The 23,614-nt window shown below is 36.4% G+C and overlaps 2 protein-coding genes across 3 annotated transcripts; both read right to left on the reverse strand.

Annotated features, from left to right (window-relative positions):
• Positions 1 to 745: 745 nt before the first annotated feature.
• Positions 746 to 17,162, reverse strand: LOC306879412 (putative ATP-dependent RNA helicase DDX27). Of its 2 annotated transcripts, XM_079432347.1 has the most exons (22): positions 17,046 to 17,162; positions 16,783 to 16,862; positions 15,801 to 15,950; positions 15,659 to 15,718; positions 15,026 to 15,194; positions 14,886 to 14,932; positions 14,681 to 14,764; positions 13,681 to 13,786; positions 13,396 to 13,569; positions 12,053 to 12,203; positions 11,875 to 11,974; positions 10,793 to 10,934; positions 9,412 to 9,565; positions 9,253 to 9,334; positions 8,994 to 9,171; positions 5,280 to 5,386; positions 5,080 to 5,176; positions 4,806 to 4,897; positions 4,488 to 4,608; positions 3,519 to 3,609; positions 3,365 to 3,436; positions 1,987 to 2,390 (listed from the first exon to the last, which is right to left on the reverse strand). In XM_079432347.1, exons 1-22 carry the CDS (start codon positions 17,074 to 17,076, stop codon positions 2,375 to 2,377), a joined length of 2,304 nt encoding a protein of 767 aa, XP_079288473.1. In that variant the 5' UTR covers positions 17,077 to 17,162; the 3' UTR covers positions 1,987 to 2,374. The 2 variants fall into 2 exon arrangements, with proteins under 2 accessions (XP_079288472.1, XP_079288473.1); XM_079432346.1 differs by lacking the exons at positions 1,987 to 2,390; positions 17,046 to 17,162 and adding an exon at positions 746 to 970 and having other exon boundaries at positions 16,783 to 17,011.
• A 1,134-nt stretch (positions 17,163 to 18,296) lies between these two features.
• LOC306879040 (small nuclear ribonucleoprotein-associated protein B'-like) lies at positions 18,297 to 23,364 on the reverse strand. Its single transcript, XM_079431725.1, has 7 exons — positions 23,239 to 23,364; positions 22,392 to 22,543; positions 21,480 to 21,591; positions 21,251 to 21,403; positions 20,213 to 20,345; positions 19,888 to 20,013; positions 18,297 to 18,466 (listed from the first exon to the last, which is right to left on the reverse strand). The coding sequence occupies exons 1-7, from the start codon at positions 23,239 to 23,241 to the stop codon at positions 18,429 to 18,431; spliced, it is 717 nt and encodes a 238-aa protein (XP_079287851.1). The 5' UTR covers positions 23,242 to 23,364; the 3' UTR covers positions 18,297 to 18,428.
• Positions 23,365 to 23,614: the final 250 nt, after the last annotated feature.

The raw sequence follows: 23,614 nt of genomic DNA on the forward strand, positions 1-23,614 counted from the left end.
CAAACATTAATGCCTTGAATTTAATGCGAGCAGCTATTGGTAGCCAGTGCAAATTGATGAACAGAGGCGTGACGTGCGTTCTTTTCGGCTCATTAAAGATTAATCTTGCAGCGGCATTTTGGATTAATTGTAGAGGTTTAATAGAATTGGCTGGAAGACCTGCCAAGAGAGCATTGCAATAGTCAAGTCTGGACAGAACAAGAGCCTGAACAAGGAGTTGCGTTGCATGTTCCGAGAGAAAGGGCCTGATCTTCTTAATATTATATAATGCAAATCTGCAGGACCGGGCAGTTTTAACAATGTGGTCTGAGAAATTCAGCTTATCATCAATCACAACTCCAAGGTTTCTGGCTGTTTTTGAAGGAGTTATGGTAGATGAGCCTAACTGGAAGCTGAGATTGTGATGAAGCGATGGGTTAGCTGAAATTACAAGCAGTTCTGTCTTAGCTAGGTTGAGTTGAAGGTGATGGTCCATCATCCAGCAAGAAATGTCTGATAGACACGCTGAGATGCGAGCAGCTATCGTCGGATCATCAGGATGGAATGAGAGGTAGAGTTGAGTGTCATCAGCATAGCAGTGATATGAAAAGCCATGTTTCTGAATGACAGAACCTAGTGATGCCATGTAGACAGAAAAGAGAAGTGGTCCAAGAACTGAGCCCTGAGGCACCCCAGTAGCTAGATGTTGCGACTTGGATACCTCACCTCTCCAAGATACTTTGAAGGACCTATCAGAGAGGTAAGACTCAAACCACTGGAGTGCGGTTCCTGAGAAGCCCTTTCTCAATAGGGTTGACAAGAGGATCTGATGGTTGACTGTATCAAAAGCAGCAGACAAATCTAGCAAGATGAGTAATGAAGATTTGTCAGCCACTCTTGCAAGTCTTAGGGCTTCAACAACAGAAAGCAAGGCAGTTTCGGTCGAATGTCCACTTCTGAAGCCAGATTGGTTACTGTCCAGGAGGTTGTTCTGTGTGAGAAAGACAGAGACTTGGTTGAACACAACTCGTTCAAGTGTTTTTGCAATGAAAGGAAGAAGGGAAACCGGTCTATAGTTCCCAAAAAGAGTTGGGTTAAGAGTGGGTTTTTTAAGAAGTGGAGTTATACGAGCCTGTTTAAATGCAGAGGGAAAAATTCCAGTGTGAAGGGATGTGTTAACGATGTGAGTGAGTGCAGGTACGACTGCAGGTGAAATGGCTTGAAGGAGATGAGATGGAATAGGATCAAGCGGACAGGTAGTAGGATGACTGGAAAGGATGAGTTTAGAGACTTCTGCCTCAGAGAGTGGAGAGAAGGATGTGAACGAGTGTATGTTTGCTGGTAAGATATGTTTGATAGATTGTGGTGTGGAAAATTGTGCAGTGAGGTTTGTAATTTTATTAATGAAGAATGTGGCAAAGTCATCAGCTGTTAGAGATGATGAAGGAGGGGGAGGAGGAGGACAAAGGAGGGAGGAAAATGTTTTAAATAGCATGCGAGAGTTAGGTGAGTTGTTAATTTTGTCATGATAGTATGTCCTTTTAGCAGTGGAAACATTAGCAGAGAAGTCAGAGAGGAGTGATCGATATAAATTAAGGTCAGTAGGATTTTGTGATTTGCGCCATACCCTTTCTGCAGCCCTGAGTTTAGAACGATGTTTACTTATAAGAGTTACCTTGATTTTTACCAGAGTAAATACTGAATAAATAAATAAGCAAATAGCAATAAATACAAATATTTGGTAACACTATTTTACCACGTCCTTGTTACACATTACATGTACTTCCTATTATAACAATAAATTACATGCAAGTAACCCCAAGACAAACCTTAATCCTAACCATACAAGTAGATGTAGTTAATATTAGTCTTTAATATATAATTACAGTGTAATTACACTTAATAAATTATATGTATAATAAATTAATTTCTTATAAAATCTAATTTTATTATACTATGCATCTTAACTGTGCAGAACACTGTTGGAGCTTCATTAATTTTTTGTTTCTCTCTCTGCATGATCTTTAATGTCGTGTGATAAAGGAGTTTCCTGATTCATTGTTTCATGTGGGCTGTAAAGCAGGTGTCTGATATCATGGGCTCTCTAACACCTCAGACGGCTGGCTGATCTCTAACAGAAGCTTCACATCAGCTCGCTCTGCAGGAATCATTTGGCTTAAATCGAGGGAAATCACCTTTACTTCTGATGCTCATTAGTCATTAGTGCTCTGCCATGACTAACGCAGAGACTAACAGAAGTCTAACAAGACTAACAAGTTGAAGAGGTTTATTTGAAGGGTTTATGTTGGGGAAAGTTTGGAGGGAGGATGATGATAAAATGATAAAGAGGTTGATGTTATGCAGAAGTTTTGCTTCGTATACATCAGGCACGGCTTCACTTTCTTTTGTACCTGAGAAGACACATAAAAGACTTGCGATGAGAGACAGCAGAGACAACATTTAGTCATTTAGCAGACGCTTTTATCCAAAGTGACTTACAAATCAGGACAACGGAAGCAATCAAAATCAACAAAAGAGCAATGATATGCAAGTGCTATGACAAGTCTTTCAGCCTTTTTTTTTTAAAAACAAGCAGTTAGTAAATGAATAGAGTGCTAAAAAGGGGCATTTTAAAAAAGAATAGAATTAGAATAGAGTGTGCTAGAGTTAGAGGGTCAAATAAAGGAGGAAGAGATGTGTTATAAGATTTTCTTATATAAAAACCATCAAGACATTAAGTTAAAATGTACCCAAAATATACTTTTTTTTATTCTTACTTGAAATAATTGCAAACAAGTTTAAAATATCTTCAGAGATTATACATTTCACAATACAGACAAATATACAAACTGGTTTTATAAAATATCTGTATATTTTCATAAAGTATTTAAAATACCCTTTTCCTTATCACTCGGTGTAAAATGGTTACTCAATGCAGTCATTTACTGACTCTAGATTAAATATATTATTGCATGATTAATTACATAATGAAATGCAGCAATAGATAAACAGAAGTACAACAAAATTCAAACATAAAATACACCCTTGTTAATCTTTTTTAATTGCAATAACTTGCATGATGCATTCAATTGTATGATTCATTAATTTGTTGCTTTATGTTGTGCATTACATTTAATTTCCAGGTGTGTATTTTATTTCATATTTCATGATTTACTTTTATATATCCAAGTAATTTAAATCCCTCCATAATTCCCAAACGACGCTTTATATAAAAAAAATGAATTAAAGTTGACAAAATCAGTCTGTTATCACTGACAATGCTTAAAGTCTGACAATACTACAAATGCATGTTTTGTTGCATGCATCTTTAATGACTGAGTCTAATGGGAATGTGTTTTAGGGAGTTGATTGTAATAAATCTTACCTGGCGTTTGACTTGAAGCGTCCTCCTTTCTTGTTTGAAATGCCGAGTCTCTTCCTGTCCTCGAAGGACGGCCTAGACAGAGAAATCACTGTTAGACTCGGAGACAAACACACAAAGCCTTGAACTCTTCAGTATCACATGCAGCGGCACACACCTGGCTCTGTACTGCTTCAGAGATTTCTTGCTGGTGTTCGTGAGCTCCTTATCAAACATAGACTTCTTTTTGCCGCCCTTGTCTTTGGCAACTGGGAGAAGAAAGTTTAAACAGTCAGAATTTGAAAATTCAATCCATTCAAACTAAGGGATGCATTGAATGTTCAGCAACCGAACCATGCATTTAAAAGTGTCAGAGAAAAAAATCATTACAAGCAAGAAGCACCGACAGCGAGAGACTGCTTAATGCTGCATCTCATGTCTCTGATAAGAGGAAGAGGAAGGAGTGGTTGACGCTGGATACTGTATGATGATTGAAATCGCAAAATGTCCTCAAACGACTAGTAAATAAACTGCAGAATGTTATGTTTTCAAATACATGCATGAACAGTGCTGCACGGCGCCAGGGTTCAAAGTCCAAAGTGCAAGGAAAATCTGCGCTGAAACATTTATGCATTTGTAAAATAAAATAAGAAAAGACGATAATAATGATAGTAATTAAAACAGTTCTATTAATACATTATAACATTCACACAGTGTTCAAATTGGGATCTGTAATATATTGTTTTAAAAGAATTCCGCAATGCTGTATTTATTTGTACAAAAAAAATAAAAAATAAAATACATGCCTGATTCAAGAAGGGAGATCTCAAAAATGGCCAAAAAATATTATACTGGCTTATTATTTTTAAGAAAAATTGTGCTTTGTTGGTACAGTGTGCTAGAATGTTCAAAATGTTCAGTAAATATTTTTAAATTGTTTTCTAATTGATTTTTTCTTTGAAAAGCTAGACAAAAAATAAAAAAAAAAAGCACATTTTGGCTATTTAAATTATGCAATGGTGAAAAAATTGCCAGTGTTTAATTTTGTTTGGCTTCGGCCGAGAATTTTCATTTCGGTGCATCCCTAGTTCAAACACGTTTACAAATGCTCAGCCCATGCCGGAGGTTCAAGTGTTTATTTGCTGACCTTTCTTCACGGGTTCTTCTTCAGGAATGGCTCTGGCTTTCTTCTGCTTTCGATCACGTTTGGCGACTCGTTCGGCGTACATCTGAGACTTCAGCACCTCGAACTGAGCTCTCTCCTCCGCCTGGGACACACACACACACACCACGTTAAACATTCAAATACAAACAAGGACAGCTGATGCAGCATACGGTGCTGAACCTCTATGATGATTCATGGATTCACTACGAGAGCTAATTTAATTTCAGACGGCACAGTGATGTACAAAGGCAGGTCATAAAAGCATAAAGCAAAAAAGACCGTTTGATGAAATAATCTCACCGATAACTCTTTCTTCTTGCCCTGTTTCAGGAACTGTGCACGTTTTTTCTTTCCTCTCAGAGCCAAATCAAAATCCTGCAGCGCCTTTGACACTTTGACGAACAAACGGAAAATAAAAGTGCGTGATGAGATGATAAATGCAGACACACAAGCAATTATTGAAATATTAAGAAAATTGAATGCATGTCTGAGGTAGAATGTGGTTATGACAAGTGGATTACATTTTTTCATTGCTGTGTTGACTCTTTCATGAAAGACCACAAATTCAACTCACTGCGCTCTTTCTTTCTCTCGTCATGCGTTTGGAACCATGTCCTGGGCGCCTGTTTCTCGTCTGCGCCCTGTGTTAACCTCTTCTGAGCTGAACTGATCTGGACAACAGAAAGAGGAAAGACACACACATACGGTTTACCACAGGAGCCAATGTGGGTTTAATCATACAATGATGCAAGTGAATATTTGAAACCAACAGACCTGCGCCTCTGAATGAACCATTTCCTTTTCCTCCTTCTCCAAGCGCAACACCGCATACACGTCCTTCTCCAGCTTCTCAATCAGATCCCGAAACTTCAGGATGACCTCTGAGAGACGCCCAGAAACACACGTTAATAACACAATCATCCTTGATACAAAAACGGCATTAAAACAATCAATTAACATGAGCGCTCCAGTAGTTTAGTCATAATGGATAAGGATTTTTAGCTATTGTTTTTTAATCATTTTGATTTACAGGAATTCTGCATGTTTTATGGAGATAAATGTAACATTTTAAGACCTTTGTAAGACCAAGTAAAGACAACTTAAGGAACACAATAAGTGTTATTAGCAATTCGCCATTACTTTTTAAATCATTTAAAAAAATGAATAGCTTTGCTCCCAATACCTTGTGATAAACAGCAAACAATTAATGCTCTACTTCAGCATTTATTTCTTGTTTTACAAGTATACAAATGTTTAAAGTAGGGGTGCGCCGATCCGATGTTCAGTATCGGTATCGCTTCGATACTGGCATTTTCTGCTGGATCGAGTATCGGTCAGACGAGACGATATTGTGACTATACTATTGTGTTATTGTTAAGCCCCACAAAAGCCACAAACACATAAAACACCACAAAGTTTTCGTGCACTATATTTCAAGTGTTCTGAAGCCGTTACATAGTTTAATGTGAGGTACAGATGAATATTAAATTCAAGTTGACGTAATCTCTTCTCTCCCTGCGGCTGTCTGTCATCCTCCATTCAGCGTTCAGTCAAGATGAAACCCTTTTAAATGTTCCTAATATTATACTTGATCTGTAAATAAAGATACATGGTTTTGCTTAAAATGACTATCTTGGTGCTGTTTTCAAAATCGTGTTGGGTCTGTTAGATCACAACACTGGACTAGAGTGCTCTTATGTTCTTAACGAGCACAGTAACAAATTTAAAACGGTTAAAAGAAAAGGCTCAAACTATCGCACAGATTTAATACACTACGCATCAATATCTCTTCATTTTGTGCTTTGAATCTTTAAATGCAGACTTGCGGAGCGCTGCATGCTGCTTCAAGCCGCTCTGTATTTGGAGCCTTTCGTATCAAAACTTTTGCACAATGAAAGATTATTGATAGCTTTTCTTGTTCGTCTTATCGATCATATGTTTCTGCCTCACTGTGCTACACAATCAAAATAAATGTCTTTTAATTTTACAGTATATTTACAGAATTTATTACTTGTTTTTCATGAATGCATTTTAAAATAATATAAAGAAATATAAAAATAATATATAAAAATTAAAAATAAAAATTACAATATGGTGAAAGTTCATTTTTTCTTGTAACATTTCAAAAAGTGAAACTTTCATATATTTTAGATTCATTACAATTAAAACACTTCAAAGGTTTTTTTGTTTTAATTTTGATGATTAGAGCTTACATTTCATGAAAGTTAGAAATCAGTATCTCGAAATATTAGAATATTTCCTAAGATCAATCAAAAAAAAAGGATTTGCAAAACAGAAAAGTTCAAGTTCTGTAAAATATATTGATTTCTGCACTCAATACTTGGTCGGGGCTCCTTTAGCACAAACTCCAGCATCAGTGAGGAATGGCATGGAAGCGATCAGCCTGTGGCTCTGCTGAGGCACCATTGAGTCTTCAGCTCGTCTGTATTGTTGGATCCACTGTTTCTCATCTTTCTCTTGAAAATATCCCATAGATTTCATATGGGGTTCAGGTCAGGCATGTTGGCTGGTCAATCAATCACAGTAATATCATGGTCAGCAGAGCAGCTGTAAGTGGTTTTGGCAGTGTGGGCAGGTGCTAAAGTCCTGCTGGAAAAGGAAATCAGCATCTCCATAAAGCTTATCAGCAGATGGAAGCAGTAAGTGCTCCAAAATCTCCTGTTAGATGGCTGCATTGACTTTGGACTTGATAAAACACAATGGAGCAGCACCAGCAGACGTCACGGCACCCCAAATCATCACTGACTGTAGAAACTTCAAACTGGACTTCAAGCAACATGGACTCTGTGCCTCTCCACTCTTCCTCCAGACTCTGGGACCTTGATTTCTAAATGAAATGCAACATTTACTTTCATCTGAAAAGAGGACTTTGGACCACTGAGCAACAGTCCAGTTCTTTTTCTCCACAGCCCAGGTAAGACGCTTCTGACGTTGTCTCTGGTTCAGAAGTGGTTTGGTAGCCCTTTTCCTGAAGACGTCTGAGCGTGGAGACTCTTGATGCACTGACTCCAGCTTCAATCCACTCCTTGTGAAGCTCTCACAAGTGTTTGAATCAGCTTTGCTTGACAGTATTCTCAAGCTTGCAGTCATCCCTGTTGCTTGTGCACCTTTTCCTACCCAAATTCTTCCTTCCTGTCAACTTTGCATTTAATATGCTTTGATACAGCACTCTGTAAACAGCCACAGCTTTCAGTAATGACCCTCTGTGACTTACCCTCTTTGTGGAGGGCGTCAATGTTCATCTTCTGGATCATTGCCAAGTCAGCAGTCTTCTCCATTATTGTGGTTTCAAAGAACAAGAGATACCCAGAATGTATACTGTAGGGATGGTCATTAATGAAACTCAAATGGAAATATTCTAATATTTTGAGATACTGATTTTTGACTTTCATGAGCTGGAAGCTCTAATCATCAAAATTAAAACAAACAAAAAATATGTATTTTTTTTTACGTTAGATGTAATGAATCTAAAATATAAAAGTTTGACTTTTTGAAATAAGTTACAAGAAAATAAAAACTTTTTCACCATATTCTAATTTTCTGAGATGCACCTGTATATCCTTTTACATTATCATGTTAGATTCAGTCCTACACTTATTCACTTTTATTTGGTTTATTTTAATTTTATTTGTAAAATGTATTTTTCCCCACTAATTTTATAAAATTGTGCACTCATGATTTTTCTAGAGTAACTTTTGCTATACTGAATTATCCACTAACCTAGTTTATAATAGTATTTGTCATATATTATAATTATATATGCATTCATTTGTTGTTTTTCTTTACAATAAAGTTGTTTATATTTAGTAGATTGTGTGTAACACCCAAAAAAGTCATGATCAGGTCAACACACGTTGAGGTATAAAAATTCAACACTGATTTAAAAAAAATACTGCCCAGGTATCGGATCGTTATCGGCAGATACTCAGAATATTTGGTATCGGATCGGTTCTGAAAAAGCGGTATCGAGCCACCCCTAGTTTATAGATTCTTAAATCAAGTTATATTTACTTAAGCAAAATTACATAAATTAAAGTCTTGTTTTATGAGAAATGAGAGCTTTATTCAAAGGGAAAACAAGTTTCCAGATATTTGTTCTTGTTTTAAACTTAATTCTCAAATTTCTCAAAAAGACAGACTTCATTTTGCTTCTCAAGTAAATGTATCTTGATTTAAGAATGTTTAGATATTTGTATGAGAAAACAAGAAAAACATGCAACATGTAATGCCATGATTTTATGAATTTAATATTTCTGCTCTGATTAATTGGTGGAAGATCTAATTAAAACCCTTTTGAAACTTGCAGAAACCGTGGATTTAAACCGATGTGCAAAGAAAGAATCATTCAGACAGATTTATGAATCTTTTTGACAGATTCATCATAAGTAACCAACTCAAAAGAGCGATTTATTATACATAACATAATTGTGAGCACGTTTTACTCAAAACAAGATGAAGCATCTTTACCTTGAGGAACGACTCGAGCTTTGACGGGTGTTTTGGCTTTTTTAACGATCTCTTTCAGCATCTTCCTCTCAGTCTCACCCACGAGAGACACGGACCGGCCCACTTTCCCCGCACGAGCCGTTCGGCCCACTCTGTGCACGTAATGCTTTGCGGTGTTGGGCATGGTGAAGTTTATCACCTGCAGACACACACGCATTCAGACACTGTTCTCTGTGGTTTCTCAAACACCGATATTAGCTGCAAATTCATGAGAACTCACAGTTTTGACTCCCTCTATATCCAGACCTCTGGCAGCCACATCTGTAGCCACTAAAATATCAATCTGCTCGTCCTTGAAACGCCTGAAACACAAGGATGCCTTTCATGCAGCCATTTATTAAAGTCGAATATTTGTGTTTTATTACTGCATGAAACTCACTTCAGACTCTCTAATCTCTGTGTCTGCGACAGGTTTCCGTGAAGCTCGCCGACCTTTAACCCCATCAAGCCCAGCAGGATGTGCATGCGGTGAGCCTGCTTCTTCGTCTGAGTGAAGAGCATCACGTGATCCTGAAACGTTCTGGTCAGGAGAGCTGCAGACAATAACTGGATTTAATACACGTTTCAGAATTAAACTAAATCCAAGACTCTATGACTCCGTCCCAAACTCTAGTGAGCCGCCTAACTAGACGGCATTTCTAGACAACATAAGTTAACTTTGATGAATCTTCAAAACAGTAGGCAGCAAAATAGTTTGTTTTTGGCCATTGATATTGCATGCATTGCACACGATCCCCAAATGCACTGCGATCAGTATTGTTATCGTTCATCAAGGCTAAATGTATTAATCTTTTTTCAGTAACTGTAAAAGCTAAATTAAATTATTTAAATTTTATACAAGTACTAAAATGACAAACTAAAAATAAAATTAAAGCTGAAGACAAAAAACAAATGTGACCCTGGAGCACAAAAGCAGTCTTAAGTCGCTGGGGTATATTTGTAGCAATAGCCAAAAATACATTAAATGGGTCAAAATTATACATTTTTCTTTTATGCCAAAAATCATTAGGATATTAAAGATTGTAAATGTCTTACTGTAAATATATCAGAACTTAATTTTTGATTAGTAATATGCATTGCTAAGAACTTCATTTGAACAACTTTAAAGGTGATTTTCTCAATATTTAGATTTTTTTGCTCCCTCAGATTCCAGATTTTCTAATAGTTGTATCTCAGCCAAATATTGTCCGATCATAACAAACCATACATCAATGGAAAGATCATTTATTCAGATGATGTGCAAATCTCAATTTTGAGAAAAATGGATGCTTATGACTGTGGTCCAGGGTCACAAATAAAGGTCAAAACCTGTTAGAAATTAAGAAATAAATTTCAAAATGAAGTTAAAATTAAAACCAAAAATATAAAAAAATAAAAACATTACAATAAACTAAAATAACACTGACTGCAAATAGCTAAAATAATTTCCTTCAAAGATGGTGGACAGTTTCAAAGGAAAGATACATTATAAATAGATTTTAATATTTTTTATTTCTATTTTTTATTGTAAATAGCAATATGAAAAATTGCACATTCATGTGTGATCATGCATATTTTGTGCTAAGAGGAACACACTAACGCCAAACTCTACTGGAATCATTGTGAGTGTTAGTCCAGTCTTGTGTAGTTCACAAGTGACTTATCAAGGATCTATCGATCAATGAAAAGCACTTGAAATCAGTCACTTATAAAGATGCAGTTCAGTCACAACACCGTTAGTAGACAGCAGACCAACAAGGGCACTCATTAGGGCACCTTACCTGCAACAATAGCCTCTCTGTCTCCTTCTTTATTGGGTCTGATCCTCACAAACTCTTGCCTGAGATACGGCGCCACGTCTGTATTACTGTTCACAAAGATCCTCACCGGCTGCTTCAGCGACACAGACGCCAGATCCTTCACCTGAAGGGAAATATAAAAAAAAAAAAACGCACCAATATAGAAGTGTTGCACTAACAAAATAACATTATATATGGCACCCAACCCATATGATGGCTAATATGTTTTGTCTATAAGCTACATTGTGCAAATTGTACAAATAAACCCTGATTTCATTCATCTGTAATACTGACCTAATCAAAGTGATGGAAATAACTAAAAAAAACAAACAAGAACTGCCTGATATTGAGATGATCACTGGACAGAATGATTTTTATGGGAAAACAAGATGATCTCAATTGTTTTTGTCAGTAGAGAAACAAAAAATTAAAATTATATAATTTTATGTATTTATGTATTATATTTATTTTATATATGCATTTTATTTATTTTGATATAAGATAGATAGAAATCAAATCAATGAATAATTATATCCATCTTATATTTTCACTGATAGCTATTTGAGGGGAAATTAATTTATGGGACATTTAGGGGAAAACAAGATCTCAATTATTTTTGTCAGTAAATAAATTAAATTATAAACTGTGGTATTATGCTATTTATTTAGTGCATTTATTTATTCTTTTGTGTATTTATTTTATGCATTTGTCTTATATATTTAAATTTCTATATTAACTTATTTTGATGGATTTTTATCTATCTATTTTTACTTGCACAATGATGCGGGTTACACTTTATATTTTGTTACACTGTAATCTTAATTAACTACATGTACTTACTATATGGTTAAGGTTAGGATTAGGGTTTGTCTTGCATGTAATTATGCATAATTTCTTGTACTTACTATTATAGTTACATGTAACGTGTAACAAGGACACTTTAAAATAAAGCGTTACAATAATCTGATTTCTCAACACTGGACACATAAAGCATCCATAAACAGACTGAACTGAAGTGGATTTAAGTCGAGTAACGCTGTAGAGCTGAAGGTCAGCAGCATCACCTCCTCGCTCATGGTGGCTGAGAACAGCATGGTCTGTCTCTGATAGGAGCACATCCTGATGATCTCCTTCATCTGCTCCTCGAAGTACTCATCCAGCATCCTAAACCAAAGACACATGTAAATAACCAGCCAAACACTGAAGAAGTCTGAGCTGTAGCTCTAGAAGTCTGGCTCTCACCGGTCGGCCTCGTCCAGGATGAGGATCTCGATCTGACTGAGCTCAAACGACGGTGTGTTGTGCAGATGGTCAATCAAACGTCCCGGTGTGGCGATCAAGACGTCTGGCCCCACTCTCAGAGCCGCCTCCTGAGACTTCAGGTCCAGCCCACCTGACAGACACGCAACAAACGTCTCAATACTTCCCGCCTTCATTTATAACAGTACATCCGCTGCTTCATTATATTTCAAAACCTAAAGTGTCTTATTTTAACATTTGAAAGAGAGAATTAAAGCAACAGAGCCACTCTTAATCTGTGCTGTTATTTTTAACTATAAAAAAATAAAGCTGAAATAAAACAACTTAATTATTAGATTAAAAGATAGAAATAAATGACAAATAAATGAAATTAAATAAATGTAAGTTGAAGTACTAAAACAAAAACTGAAATAAAGATTAAATAAAACAGAAATCTGACCCTGGACCACAAAACCAGTCATAAGGGTCAGTTTTCATAAATTGAGATTTATACATCATCTGAAGCTGAATAAATAATCTTTCCATTGATGTATGGTTTGTTAGGATCAGAAAATATTTGGCCGAGATACAACTATTTGAAAATCTGGAATCTGAGGGTGCAAAAAAATATAAATATTGAGAAAATCTCCTTTAAAGTTGTTCAAATGAAGTTCTTAGCAATGCATATTACTAATCAAAATTAGAAATTTACAAAATATCTTCATGGAACATGATCTTTACTTAATATCCTAATGATTTTTGGCATAAAAGAGAAAATGTATAATTTTGAGCCATACAATGTATTGTTGGCTATTGCTACAAATATACCCCAGCGACTTAACACTGCTTTTGTGCTCCAGGCTCACAAATATGTATTAAAAAAAATAATAAAACACAAAATTAGCACATAGAATTGCTAAAACCTAAAAAAAGAAATTAACACTATTAGATGAAAAACTATAGGTTGAAGTACCAAAATTATAAAAACAAAAAACAAACATTAAATGTTAAATCGTAATTAGAAAGTTCACTTGACAACTAAAAAGGGATGGAAATTAAAAAATCTAAATAGAAATATTTAAAAAAACAAAATAAAAAATAAAAAGTAATAAAAATGCCAAGAGCACATAACAGAATTACTAAAACTAAAAAAATAATAAGTTTAGGATAAAGTACTAAAATTACTAAAACAAATACAAATTTTGAAAATATAAATAAAAATGGCAAAAGCTATTTTATATTAAATTGTTGTATATTATTTTTATATTAAATATAAAATAAAAATGAATTCAAAATATGAATACGTACGATAGTGAATAATACTACTGTAATAACAGGGCTCTTACCCACGGCCAGGCAGGTGCTGATGCTGGTGAACTGGGCCAGCTGGCGGGCGACGCTGTGCACCTGGATGCCCAGCTCTCTGGTCGGCACCAGAACCAGCACACGCGTCACCTGCGTCTCTCTCGGCTTGTAGATCAGACGCTCCAGGACCGGCAACATAAAGGCCGCAGTCTTTCCTGAGACACACACAGAGAGGCATCGAAACGTGTCACATTCATCCTCACTCATCAACAGAAAAAGCCATATTCATTCTTTCTGGTCAAATCAAACACAGATAGAAGTCTCACCCGTGCCAGTGGCAGCACATGCACAGATGTCTTTTCCCAGCAGCCCCACAGGCACGCAGGCTTTCTGAATGGGAGTGGGCTGCTTAAAGCCCATAGTAGTGATGGCCTGAACAAACCCAAGGAAAACAGTTCAGAAACGCTGTGCATCCTCGTCTGAAGACCCACGTTACATCATATGGTACAATGTTTAATGCACACAGTTTTATTTGGATGCAAATTATGTTTCTCAGCTGATAACAGACTGTTAAAACATTGAAAAAGGAATGCAAAAGGGCTCACTTATTCACATGTTTATCATCTCAAGAAATTCTCCAGGTCATTATCATTAAAGCACTTGTACAAGTAATTCTTCACACTGCAGCTTAAATCAACATTACTACATCAAAAATATCAGTAATGACTGAGAACCACAAGAAAATCATAACTAACACTGGTGCATATACATTAAAACTACATTATATGAAATTATTAGAATTTGTTCATCAGTATTTTATAATGTTTGCTCATCAAGGCTGCATTCATTTGTTACGATAAAAACAGTAAAACTGAGACATTAGTACAATTTAAAATAGCCGTTTTCTATGTGAATATATTGTAAAATGTAATTGATTGCTGTGTATTTTCTTCATCATTACTGCAGTCTTCAGCGTCACATGATCTTCAGAAATCATTCTAATATACTGATTTACTGCTCAACAAACATTTCTGATTACTATCAATGTTGAAAACAGTTGTGCTTTAATGAAGAAATGTCCAAAAGAACAGCAAAAGTATTAATAAAAAAAAAAAAAAAAAAAAAAAAAGGACAGAAGTGATGGTTATTTTCAGAAAATAAAAAAGTAATTTAAGAGCAAAAAAATAAACTACTAGTAGTAGTATATTTTTATTTAATGCCATGTCAGCATCTCAGGCTATTTTCATGGCAAAAACAATAAAAAACAAACAATACAAAGAACATAAAAGGCTGAAAAACATTGAATGCCGGTGACGTCAGACTCACCTTCAGTAAAGGTCTGGACAGATTCATATCCTGGAAGGTGAGGTTCTCATCATACTGAGAGGCGTCTTCAAAAAACGCTTCCGGCTGGAAGAGAGAAAGTCAGGAGACAGGAGTCAAACACAGAGCAAACCTCCACAACTTCACAAACACACACAAATAACCCATCAGTTCACACCATAAACAACAGCAGCAGCTCAATACTCACAGTTTCTGTTTTCCTCTTGCCTTTCTTCTGTTTTTCTCTCACAGTGTCTGGAAGAAAAGGAAGAGGAAGAAATATATCAGATCTGTTCATAGAGAACAATAATAAAGAATGCTTTGATTGACTGTCGACTCGACACACACCTGCTTTTTTGAGCACCTCTTCATCACCTGATGAGAACTCATCTTCATCCACCTCTTCATCATAATCATCCTCATCTCCACCTGATTCTTCATCATCCTCTTCATCATCATCATTTTCCCCTTTAGAGGCTGAAGCTTCTGTTTTCTTGCTTCCTTTTTGAGTTTTTTCCTGCAAACACATAAAAACATGTCAGAAACATTTTAAATAAATTTTTATTTGCCACATACACAAAATAAACTGCACATAAAATAAAAATTAACATATGAATAACATTAAATAAATATCTGTATTTTTGGTGTATTTTTAATGTTTTGAATGAAGTCTGTTCTTCTCGCCAAGCCTGCAATTATTTGACCAAAAATGCAGTAAAAATTGTTAAACATTTTTACAATTCAAAAATCACAGTTTTCTATGTGAATATATCATAAAATGCTATTTATTTCTGTGAACAAAGTTGAATTTTCAGATCGCATGATCCTTCAGAAATCATTCAAGAAACATTTTCAAACTACGAAAGAAACTTCTTTCAAAAACATTTAAAATTAGTTTGCAGAGGCTGCATTTATTTGATCAAAAATACAGTAAACAGTAATATTGTGAAATATTATTACAGTGTTTTCACATGCTCTTACCTCAATTTTGCGCTTTTTCCGCACTTTCTCGATCTTTTCGTCCAAAGTAGTGGGTGCTTTCTGGAAAAGCGTAAAGGAAGATGATTATTCTACAGGAGTACCGTGATCAACAGCCCTGAGCTGGCGTGAGAATCCCACTCACCCTCTTCTTGAGCTGCGCCATCACGTCTGCCATGACCCACTCCTCACTGTACAGGCCGTCCCGCTCGCCGAACTCAAAATCTGCGCTGAAGTCTCCAGCGCTGCGGCCCTTCAGAGCACGCTTCTGCTTACTCAACACGATGGGCTGCTCCTGACCACACACACCACCATCAGCTCACTTTACCATCCTTACCACAGTATCAGACAGGAATACTATGCTACTTTCTTTTGTAATACACCATTCACATGCTGTGGCATTTCAATGGTGCACCAAGGTACCTCCAAGAAAACCATGGTAAATGATCAGCATACTATGGTAATACCACTCAACATGTCCAAAACACCATGGTAGTAGCACATATATGGTACATGAATGATAACTATACTCCTATACCATGGTACTCCAAGGCACTTATACTATAGTATGACCAATGCACAGTCCAAATTCTACAATGGTATTACCATGGTATTGTGGTTTGTACTTAAAAAAAAACAAAACCCAACATGGTCCAAAAACACAGTATTGCCATCAAGCATGTACATATGTGGTGATAGCATGGTATTTGTCCAAAAAAACACTCAAAACAGGACTGAGATGTTATATAAAACATGAAATTAGTATTACTATGGTACATCAGAAAGTAACATCATATTATTATGATGCACATAAAAAACATGGTATTACCATAGTATGACTCTCAAAACAGTATTACTATGATATACCACTAGATAAAATAGTACACGATGGCGATGCATATAAAAACGTGTCATTACCACAGCACGAGGCTCAAAACATAGTATTACTAAGGTATTATCAACAGATATGATGATGCACATCAAGGAGCGTGGTTTTACCATAGTATAAAGCTCAAACAACATCATTTATCATGGTAATTTACACCTCGACACACAGTATTACCATGGTACACTCTCAAACAGGCCAGAAGATAAACATGGTGTTTCTGAAGTGTATCTGAACTCACGGCTTCATCTTCAGACGCGGAGTCCGGATCCTCAGGAACTTCATCATCATCATCATCGATGGTTCTGATCAGATCCAGATCTGAAAACATCTTTAAATAAACTCCACACACTCCTTATTAAAATATATATAGTCTATATCTCTACCAATAAATCTAACTACATAAGGGAGACTTGATCTTGTAGCTCAATATATCAAAAAGCATATAATTGTGTCTGTCTGACACACGAACAGCGTTTAAACGAAGCTTTTTTTTTTACACACGTGCGTGGCTGAAGCAGCGGATCTGCGTCATTCTCTCACGGCTCTTGGTCAGAGGCTGCGGCGGCCTCAGGAGAGCGCACTGACACCTAGCGGCGAGGAGGACGACACTGCTGCTGCCGGCGCCTCTTTAAAGTAAATCATTTCAACACAACACTATATGAACACAATTACGTGTCAGATAACTGCATATATACACAATACACGGTCTTTGTACACTTTTTTTTTTTTAAGTTGGTCATAGCTGTCTTTTCAGAAAAACACTACATTTTGATAGGGCTTTATTTACAACCTGGCAGAAAGATATAAAAATTAATAATTTAAAAATATTATAAAATCATAAACTAATAACTTAAATAGAAATTATAACAATTATTATTAAAAAAATGCATTTGAAATACTACCACTATTATTTTTAATAGTAAATTCATAAACTCATAACTTAAGATAAATTAAGACAATTACAATAGTGTAAAAAAAAAAAAAAGTAAAATATGAATAAAAAAAAAACATTTGAAATACGACCACTATTAGTAACAACTGTTCAGAAAAGGTTCAAATTAAAATAAAACCAAATAAATCTGAGCATTTGCATTAAATGATCACAAAAGCCTGTGTGCAATTAGTCCGTGTAAACGCACATACAAACAATAAATGAACGTTTTCATACATTAAGCGGCTGAATTTAAAAGTGAATGCAATAAAATGTACTAATGAATTTCTACTAAAAGCTTCTACGTGTGATAAACTAGCATGTTAATACTAAACACCTCTGAAAATGTGCAAATCATCAGCTTGATGGGGTTTTATTTCTCTACTTTATGAATATCAGGACCTTCGAGGACAAGCTGGGTCTCTAAAATGAACTATGCATCATTCAAACGCGCCATTGCATCACTAAACATTTACCTTCATAAAAACTGATCAATTGTGAATATAAAAACTAAAAGGAATTCAAATTAAATCATTTTAACCAAATTTAAAAAACTACATTAAAATACAAATCAAGCAAGTTATAAAATACTACATTTAAAACTATAGCTGCAATTAGTTGAATGCATAAATTATACTTCTCACAGATTAGACCATTTAAAAGAACGTTTAAATTAAAATGAAGTGCATTTGTAGAAACACTGAAATATTCATAAACTTGATCAATTTAGTTGCATCAGCATCATTTTTTATTTTTATATCTAATTGGTAAATTGTTTAATTGGCATCAACTGAAAGCAAAACACAGGAGTCATTAAAACATAACTGTCAATTTGACACTTTATTTAAAAAAAAAAGGAAAAAATACAAAATACAAAAAAAACAACTATACAAGAACTTGCAGCCAAACTTCCCCATACAAGGAAAAGATGCGTCTCAGTCCAGCGCGGAGGTTTAAGGTCTGGGAGGACGCATGCCTGGAGGAGGAGGACCTGGTGAAACAAAAGGACAAATTAAAATAAAAACAGCTTATTTGCATGTGCACTTAAACCAGATCCATTTAAAGCAGTGGAAACCCATCGATCGCGGTTGACTGGCAGATCTGCATCACTGTTCCAGTAGATCCCAAATATAACAGTAAGATAACAAAATTACATTTCTCCATTTTTGTACTTGATTGTCTGTTATTTTCGGGATCTACTGGGGCAGTGATAAATAAAAATACATCACACTGGGATGTTAAAGGCCAGAGACGCTGAAGACAGATGCAAAGAGGAGAAAATACTGTAACGTTTAACTGGTTTGCACTCTATCTGCCATGTGCCTTATGCCACTATCTATCTCTTTCTTTATTTTTCTACAAATGTCCTCATTTGTATATCTGTATAGTTGTATGTACATATGTTTAAACTGTATTTATCTGTATTTGAACGTCTACTGTCAGTGTCTTAAATGTTAACTGTATGCACCAAGGGTCTGAGAGTAACGCCATTTCAATTCTCCGTATGTATCTGCTGTCATTGACCATAAAGCAGACTTGACTTGAGGAAGAGCAGCTCACTCACGAAGGTCGAAATATAGGAAGAAAATATAAATATTGAATCGGGGGTGTGGGGTTATATTTTTATTTAGTCATTTAGCAGATGCTTTTATCCAAAGCGACTTACAAATGAGGACAATAGCAATCAAAACCAACAAAAGAGCAACAACATGCAAGTGCTATTACAAGTCTTGGATAGCCTAACAGTACAGATTATTTTTTTTTAAATAAAAAGACATTTAAAATAAAATGTGTGCTAGAGTTAGAGGGTCAAGTAAAGATGGAACAGATGCATTTTTAGCCGTTTCTTGAAGATGGGTAAGGATTCGGCTGCTCAGATTGAGTATATTAATACAGGCCATCACTAAAGGGTTTTCTCTCTTTTATGTCATGAGACAGGATACGGATTGTAAAGTTGGACTTTCTTTTAACTTCCCTTTGGATGTTTAATCATGTTTATTTTGTGCTGAAACTGGTATTAAAGTGGAGGAGATGATCAGTTCACGTGCATCTGTTAAGCTGACGGTACAGCGATCCGTCACTCTATATTAAACCGCACCAAAACGGCATTTAGCCTATTGTTTGATTACTGCAATATAATAGACAGGATTTGAAATCTGAGACCGTTTCATATTAAAAGTACCAAAGCACAATGCTTATTGTGATTCATAGGATGAGAGGTGCCCTTCAATGTTCAGTCCATCAACTGAAAACAGGCTGAACTAATCGATTCTCGAGATTTAAGAATCTATATCGTTTTCATAAAAAATAAGAATCGATTAAAATCAAGACAGATTTTTTTTTACCCAGCCCTACTTTATAAACAAAAGAACTACAAAAAAATAACAAAAAGGCCACAAGAAAGTAACGTACCTCTCAGTCCAGGAGGTGGCGGCCTCATGCCAGGAGGCGGCATTCCCATCGGAGCGCCGCGGCCGGGTGGCATCCCCATCGGCGGTCCCATGGGCGGCCGCATGCCAGGAGGAGGACCCATCATACCTGCAGCAGAGGGAGACGTGAGCACGAGGGTGAACCTTAACAATCACGCCGCACGAGGGCAGCCATGTGATTCTGAGCTCAGTGTAATCCTGCTACCACTCAAGCGGACTCGTCATCAGCTTCAGAAACATTGATGTCATCACAGCTACTGAATCAGCACAGCGATCAGAAACACACAGCATTAGATCGAGAGACTCACCCGGAGGAGGCGCTCCTCTGCCCATCGGAAGAGGAGGTCCGCCCCGGCCCGGAGGATACTGCGTGGGAGCTCCGGCTATACTGGCCCCCACAGCGACAGCCGCGGCCGTGCCTCGACCCTGAGGGGTCATGACCTGAGACCGAGAGAGAGACATTATACAAGAGAATGACGGTTCGGTTTACATGCAAATGGAACAAAACACAAAAATAAAATGTAAATAAACTCGATAGTAATTAGAGTAGTAGTGATCGTTATTTATTTGTATTGCCATGTCAGCATTATATATACAAGGCTATGCTCCTGGCAAAAACAGAGTTACAATAATACAAGAATCACATGAACAAAATAAAAACCAAGTTCACACAAGTTTTTTTTTATATGATAATGTTTTAATATTTTCTGGTAAAAGTCCCTGAGTGAATGCACATCATAAAAATATTAAAACAATATTAAATATTAAAATTAAGTGATAAATTATGAGCAATATAAATTAAAAAGTTAAGAAAAAAAAAGTTAAATCAAACCATTAACTATAAGTCTAAAATTGTAACAAATTATTAAAATATAATTAACTTAAAAAAAAACCACTTAAACTAAAACAAATTGCATCACAATTAGGTGTTTGTTAATGTATAAAGTGTAAAATACTTTGAAAAAAAAAGTTGTTTATTCATGTACTCGTATAGATATAAATGAATAAATATTCATACTTGTTCATTTCATGTAAATAAATAAATAAATTACCCCAAATTTAAAATAAATAAATTACCCCAAAATCTGGCTATGACTCCCAATAAGGCAAATTTAGCAAAAGTTTGCAAAGGTCAAGTATTGATTGCTCACATTCAAACAGTTGTGGCATCGTTTTATTGCACTGCCAAATTTCACTGTTTTTTTTAATTAACATTAGTGCATTTAACAAGAATTACATTACATTATCAAGTTCAAAAACTCTGAAACAATGGCCTTCAACTGAAGACTAAAGTCTCATAAAATAAAGCAGCAAAAACACTTAAATTCTACATGTAAATCGTGTACCTGCTGTGATGGACCCCCGACTCCCCTCACGGGCCCGGCGAGTCCAGCGGGGGCCTGTGCCATCGGAGATCTGGCGGGAACGCCTCGACCCGCAGCCCTGCCGACCCCCGGACCCCCAGCAACTCCTGCCAGCGGCACTCGGGCGATGCCAGTCTGAACGCACAAACACAGCACATCACTCTCTGCATCCACAACAACACACCACTCATCAGACTCACAGCAGACTCACGTCTTTAGGAGGAGGTCCTTCCACCGTCATAGAAACCAGGTTCTCTCCTCGCAGCAGAACCAGGCCCAGAACCCTCTTCTCCTCTCGCTCCGGCTGCTTGGAGTTCTTGGGTCTGTGAAGGACACAGACAGGCAGACATTGATCCATGAGTAAGGAATAATTGAAGAATTCTTAATGCGGAGTTACACCTCAAGTGTGCATTATTTTCTAAGAATTAAACGGGCTGAAGTCAACTATTCCTCATACTACGGTCACCACACCTCAAGACATCGATCAGATGATATATTTCAAGGCATCTGTCCGGATTTTGTACTTCATGCAGAAGAAATTAATCCTACTCACAATAGCATCTCATCCAATGCTTCCGTTGCTGATTCCAAAACTCATTTTAGACCTATAACAGAGGTTTGAGCCGCTGATAGCTCTGTGCGTCTTTCACAAGTGTTCGGCAGCAATGGCTCTGCTAATAGTGAAGCTTTAAGTTCATTTTCTTCATGAACAGAGCCTTTGTTGTTACCCTGCTTGTGAGAAGTCGTGTAGTTTCTAAGTTGCAAGAATCAGAGAAGTCCTTAACAACATTAGCGCGTGTTAACGTGTGTGCAAAGTAACTGAGGGAGATAAACTAAAAAAGTAATTTTGGCAAAAACATGGAAGTGATCTGTGCTTTTTATCCTATTGTTTACTATATGTGTTTGGCCAGTGTTGTTGAGGGTTTTGGTTCTTTTGCTGTTTTAGGCTGTAAAGACCTTTGAAATAACTCAAATTATTTGGTGAAGAATTATGGATGAAATGCGGTGCCTTTCCCTGAAAATAACTGCACACCTCAGAACGTCCCTCAGCCAATCAGATTCAAGCATTCACCGGCCCCGTGGTATAAATGTTAATAATGCACCGTGTTTAAGGTTCACATACTTGATCTTTCTGAACTCGTCACAGTCACACAGGATCAGGTTCATGTGTTTGTCGAATGCTTTGAACGTGCCGATGAAGATTCGTCCATCCTGCAGGATACAGCGCATCCGGAAGTCGATGTGCTGCAACATCTTACTGCTCTTACCGACCGTCTGGAACACAAGCAAGAGCAAAGAGTTAAAACAACACTAAAGATCATCATATGAACACCGGCCAGCAGATGCTGCTACTGAACAGGACTTTTATTTTACAATTTACTCCATTCAAGATACACAAGCTACTCTTACTGTTCAATGTGTTTTAGATGTTTGTTTCAAAAAGAGAAAAAATAGTTAACGTGGAAAACCAAAGCATGGAAATGTATTAGAAAATACTATTAACCAAGACGGAAGTAATCAGCGAGCAAAATAAAAGTCTTCTTCCGGATTGCGCTGCAGTTAAACAGCTTGTTTTTCCTCACTGGAGCAGAGGGCAAATAACCTAAACAATACACTTATACTGATAAAAAACATAATTTATACGTTTGCATAATTATGTACAATAAAATGGGTTAAAGCGAACGCTGTGCTACAACATTAGCATTCATGCTAACATTACTGACTGGATTTTAGAGAAAGATTTCTGCATTTAGTTTCAGTAACAAACTATCATTTATAATGCGTTTTAAATCTCTCATTTGATTTGTTTTCGGCTGATTTCGGCTTAAAACATCGCTAGCTGTTCTGCTCTACGGATCAACAACGTAATGATAACGTAGACGGATTTAACTCTAAACCTTCCCTAAACAGCAGAAATATGAAGATAGTTGTTTAATCGTACACTAATAAGCCAGATGATGAAGTCTTACCATGGTTGCTGTTCGGATGGCTCCGATTAATACCGGATTCTGCCAAACAAGTTTTAAAAATTGACCCGCGACCCGCCGCTGAGTCCTTTATGGAGGCGAAGCGGAAAAGAGTGCGACTCGACAGGAGTCCGACCGGAAACACGGAACACGACTTAAACGCTCCGCTTCCGGCTACTGCTCCTATAAAGAAATAAGAAAACTAAAAACGGAGAAAAAGAATATTAAAGAGTTTCTATTAAGAATATTATAACTGAAAAATGAATCACATGATTTGTAAAACGATTTATTTATTTTAATCGAAGAGTTCTCTTGTTTGTTTTTTACGTGAATATAGTAAAGTTTATAATATTAATCACTATTAATACAATAATATTAC

Source organism: Barbus barbus (assembly GCF_936440315.1).
Source record: "Barbus barbus genome assembly, chromosome: 13".
Classification (NCBI taxonomy): Eukaryota; Metazoa; Chordata; class Actinopteri; order Cypriniformes; family Cyprinidae; genus Barbus; species Barbus barbus.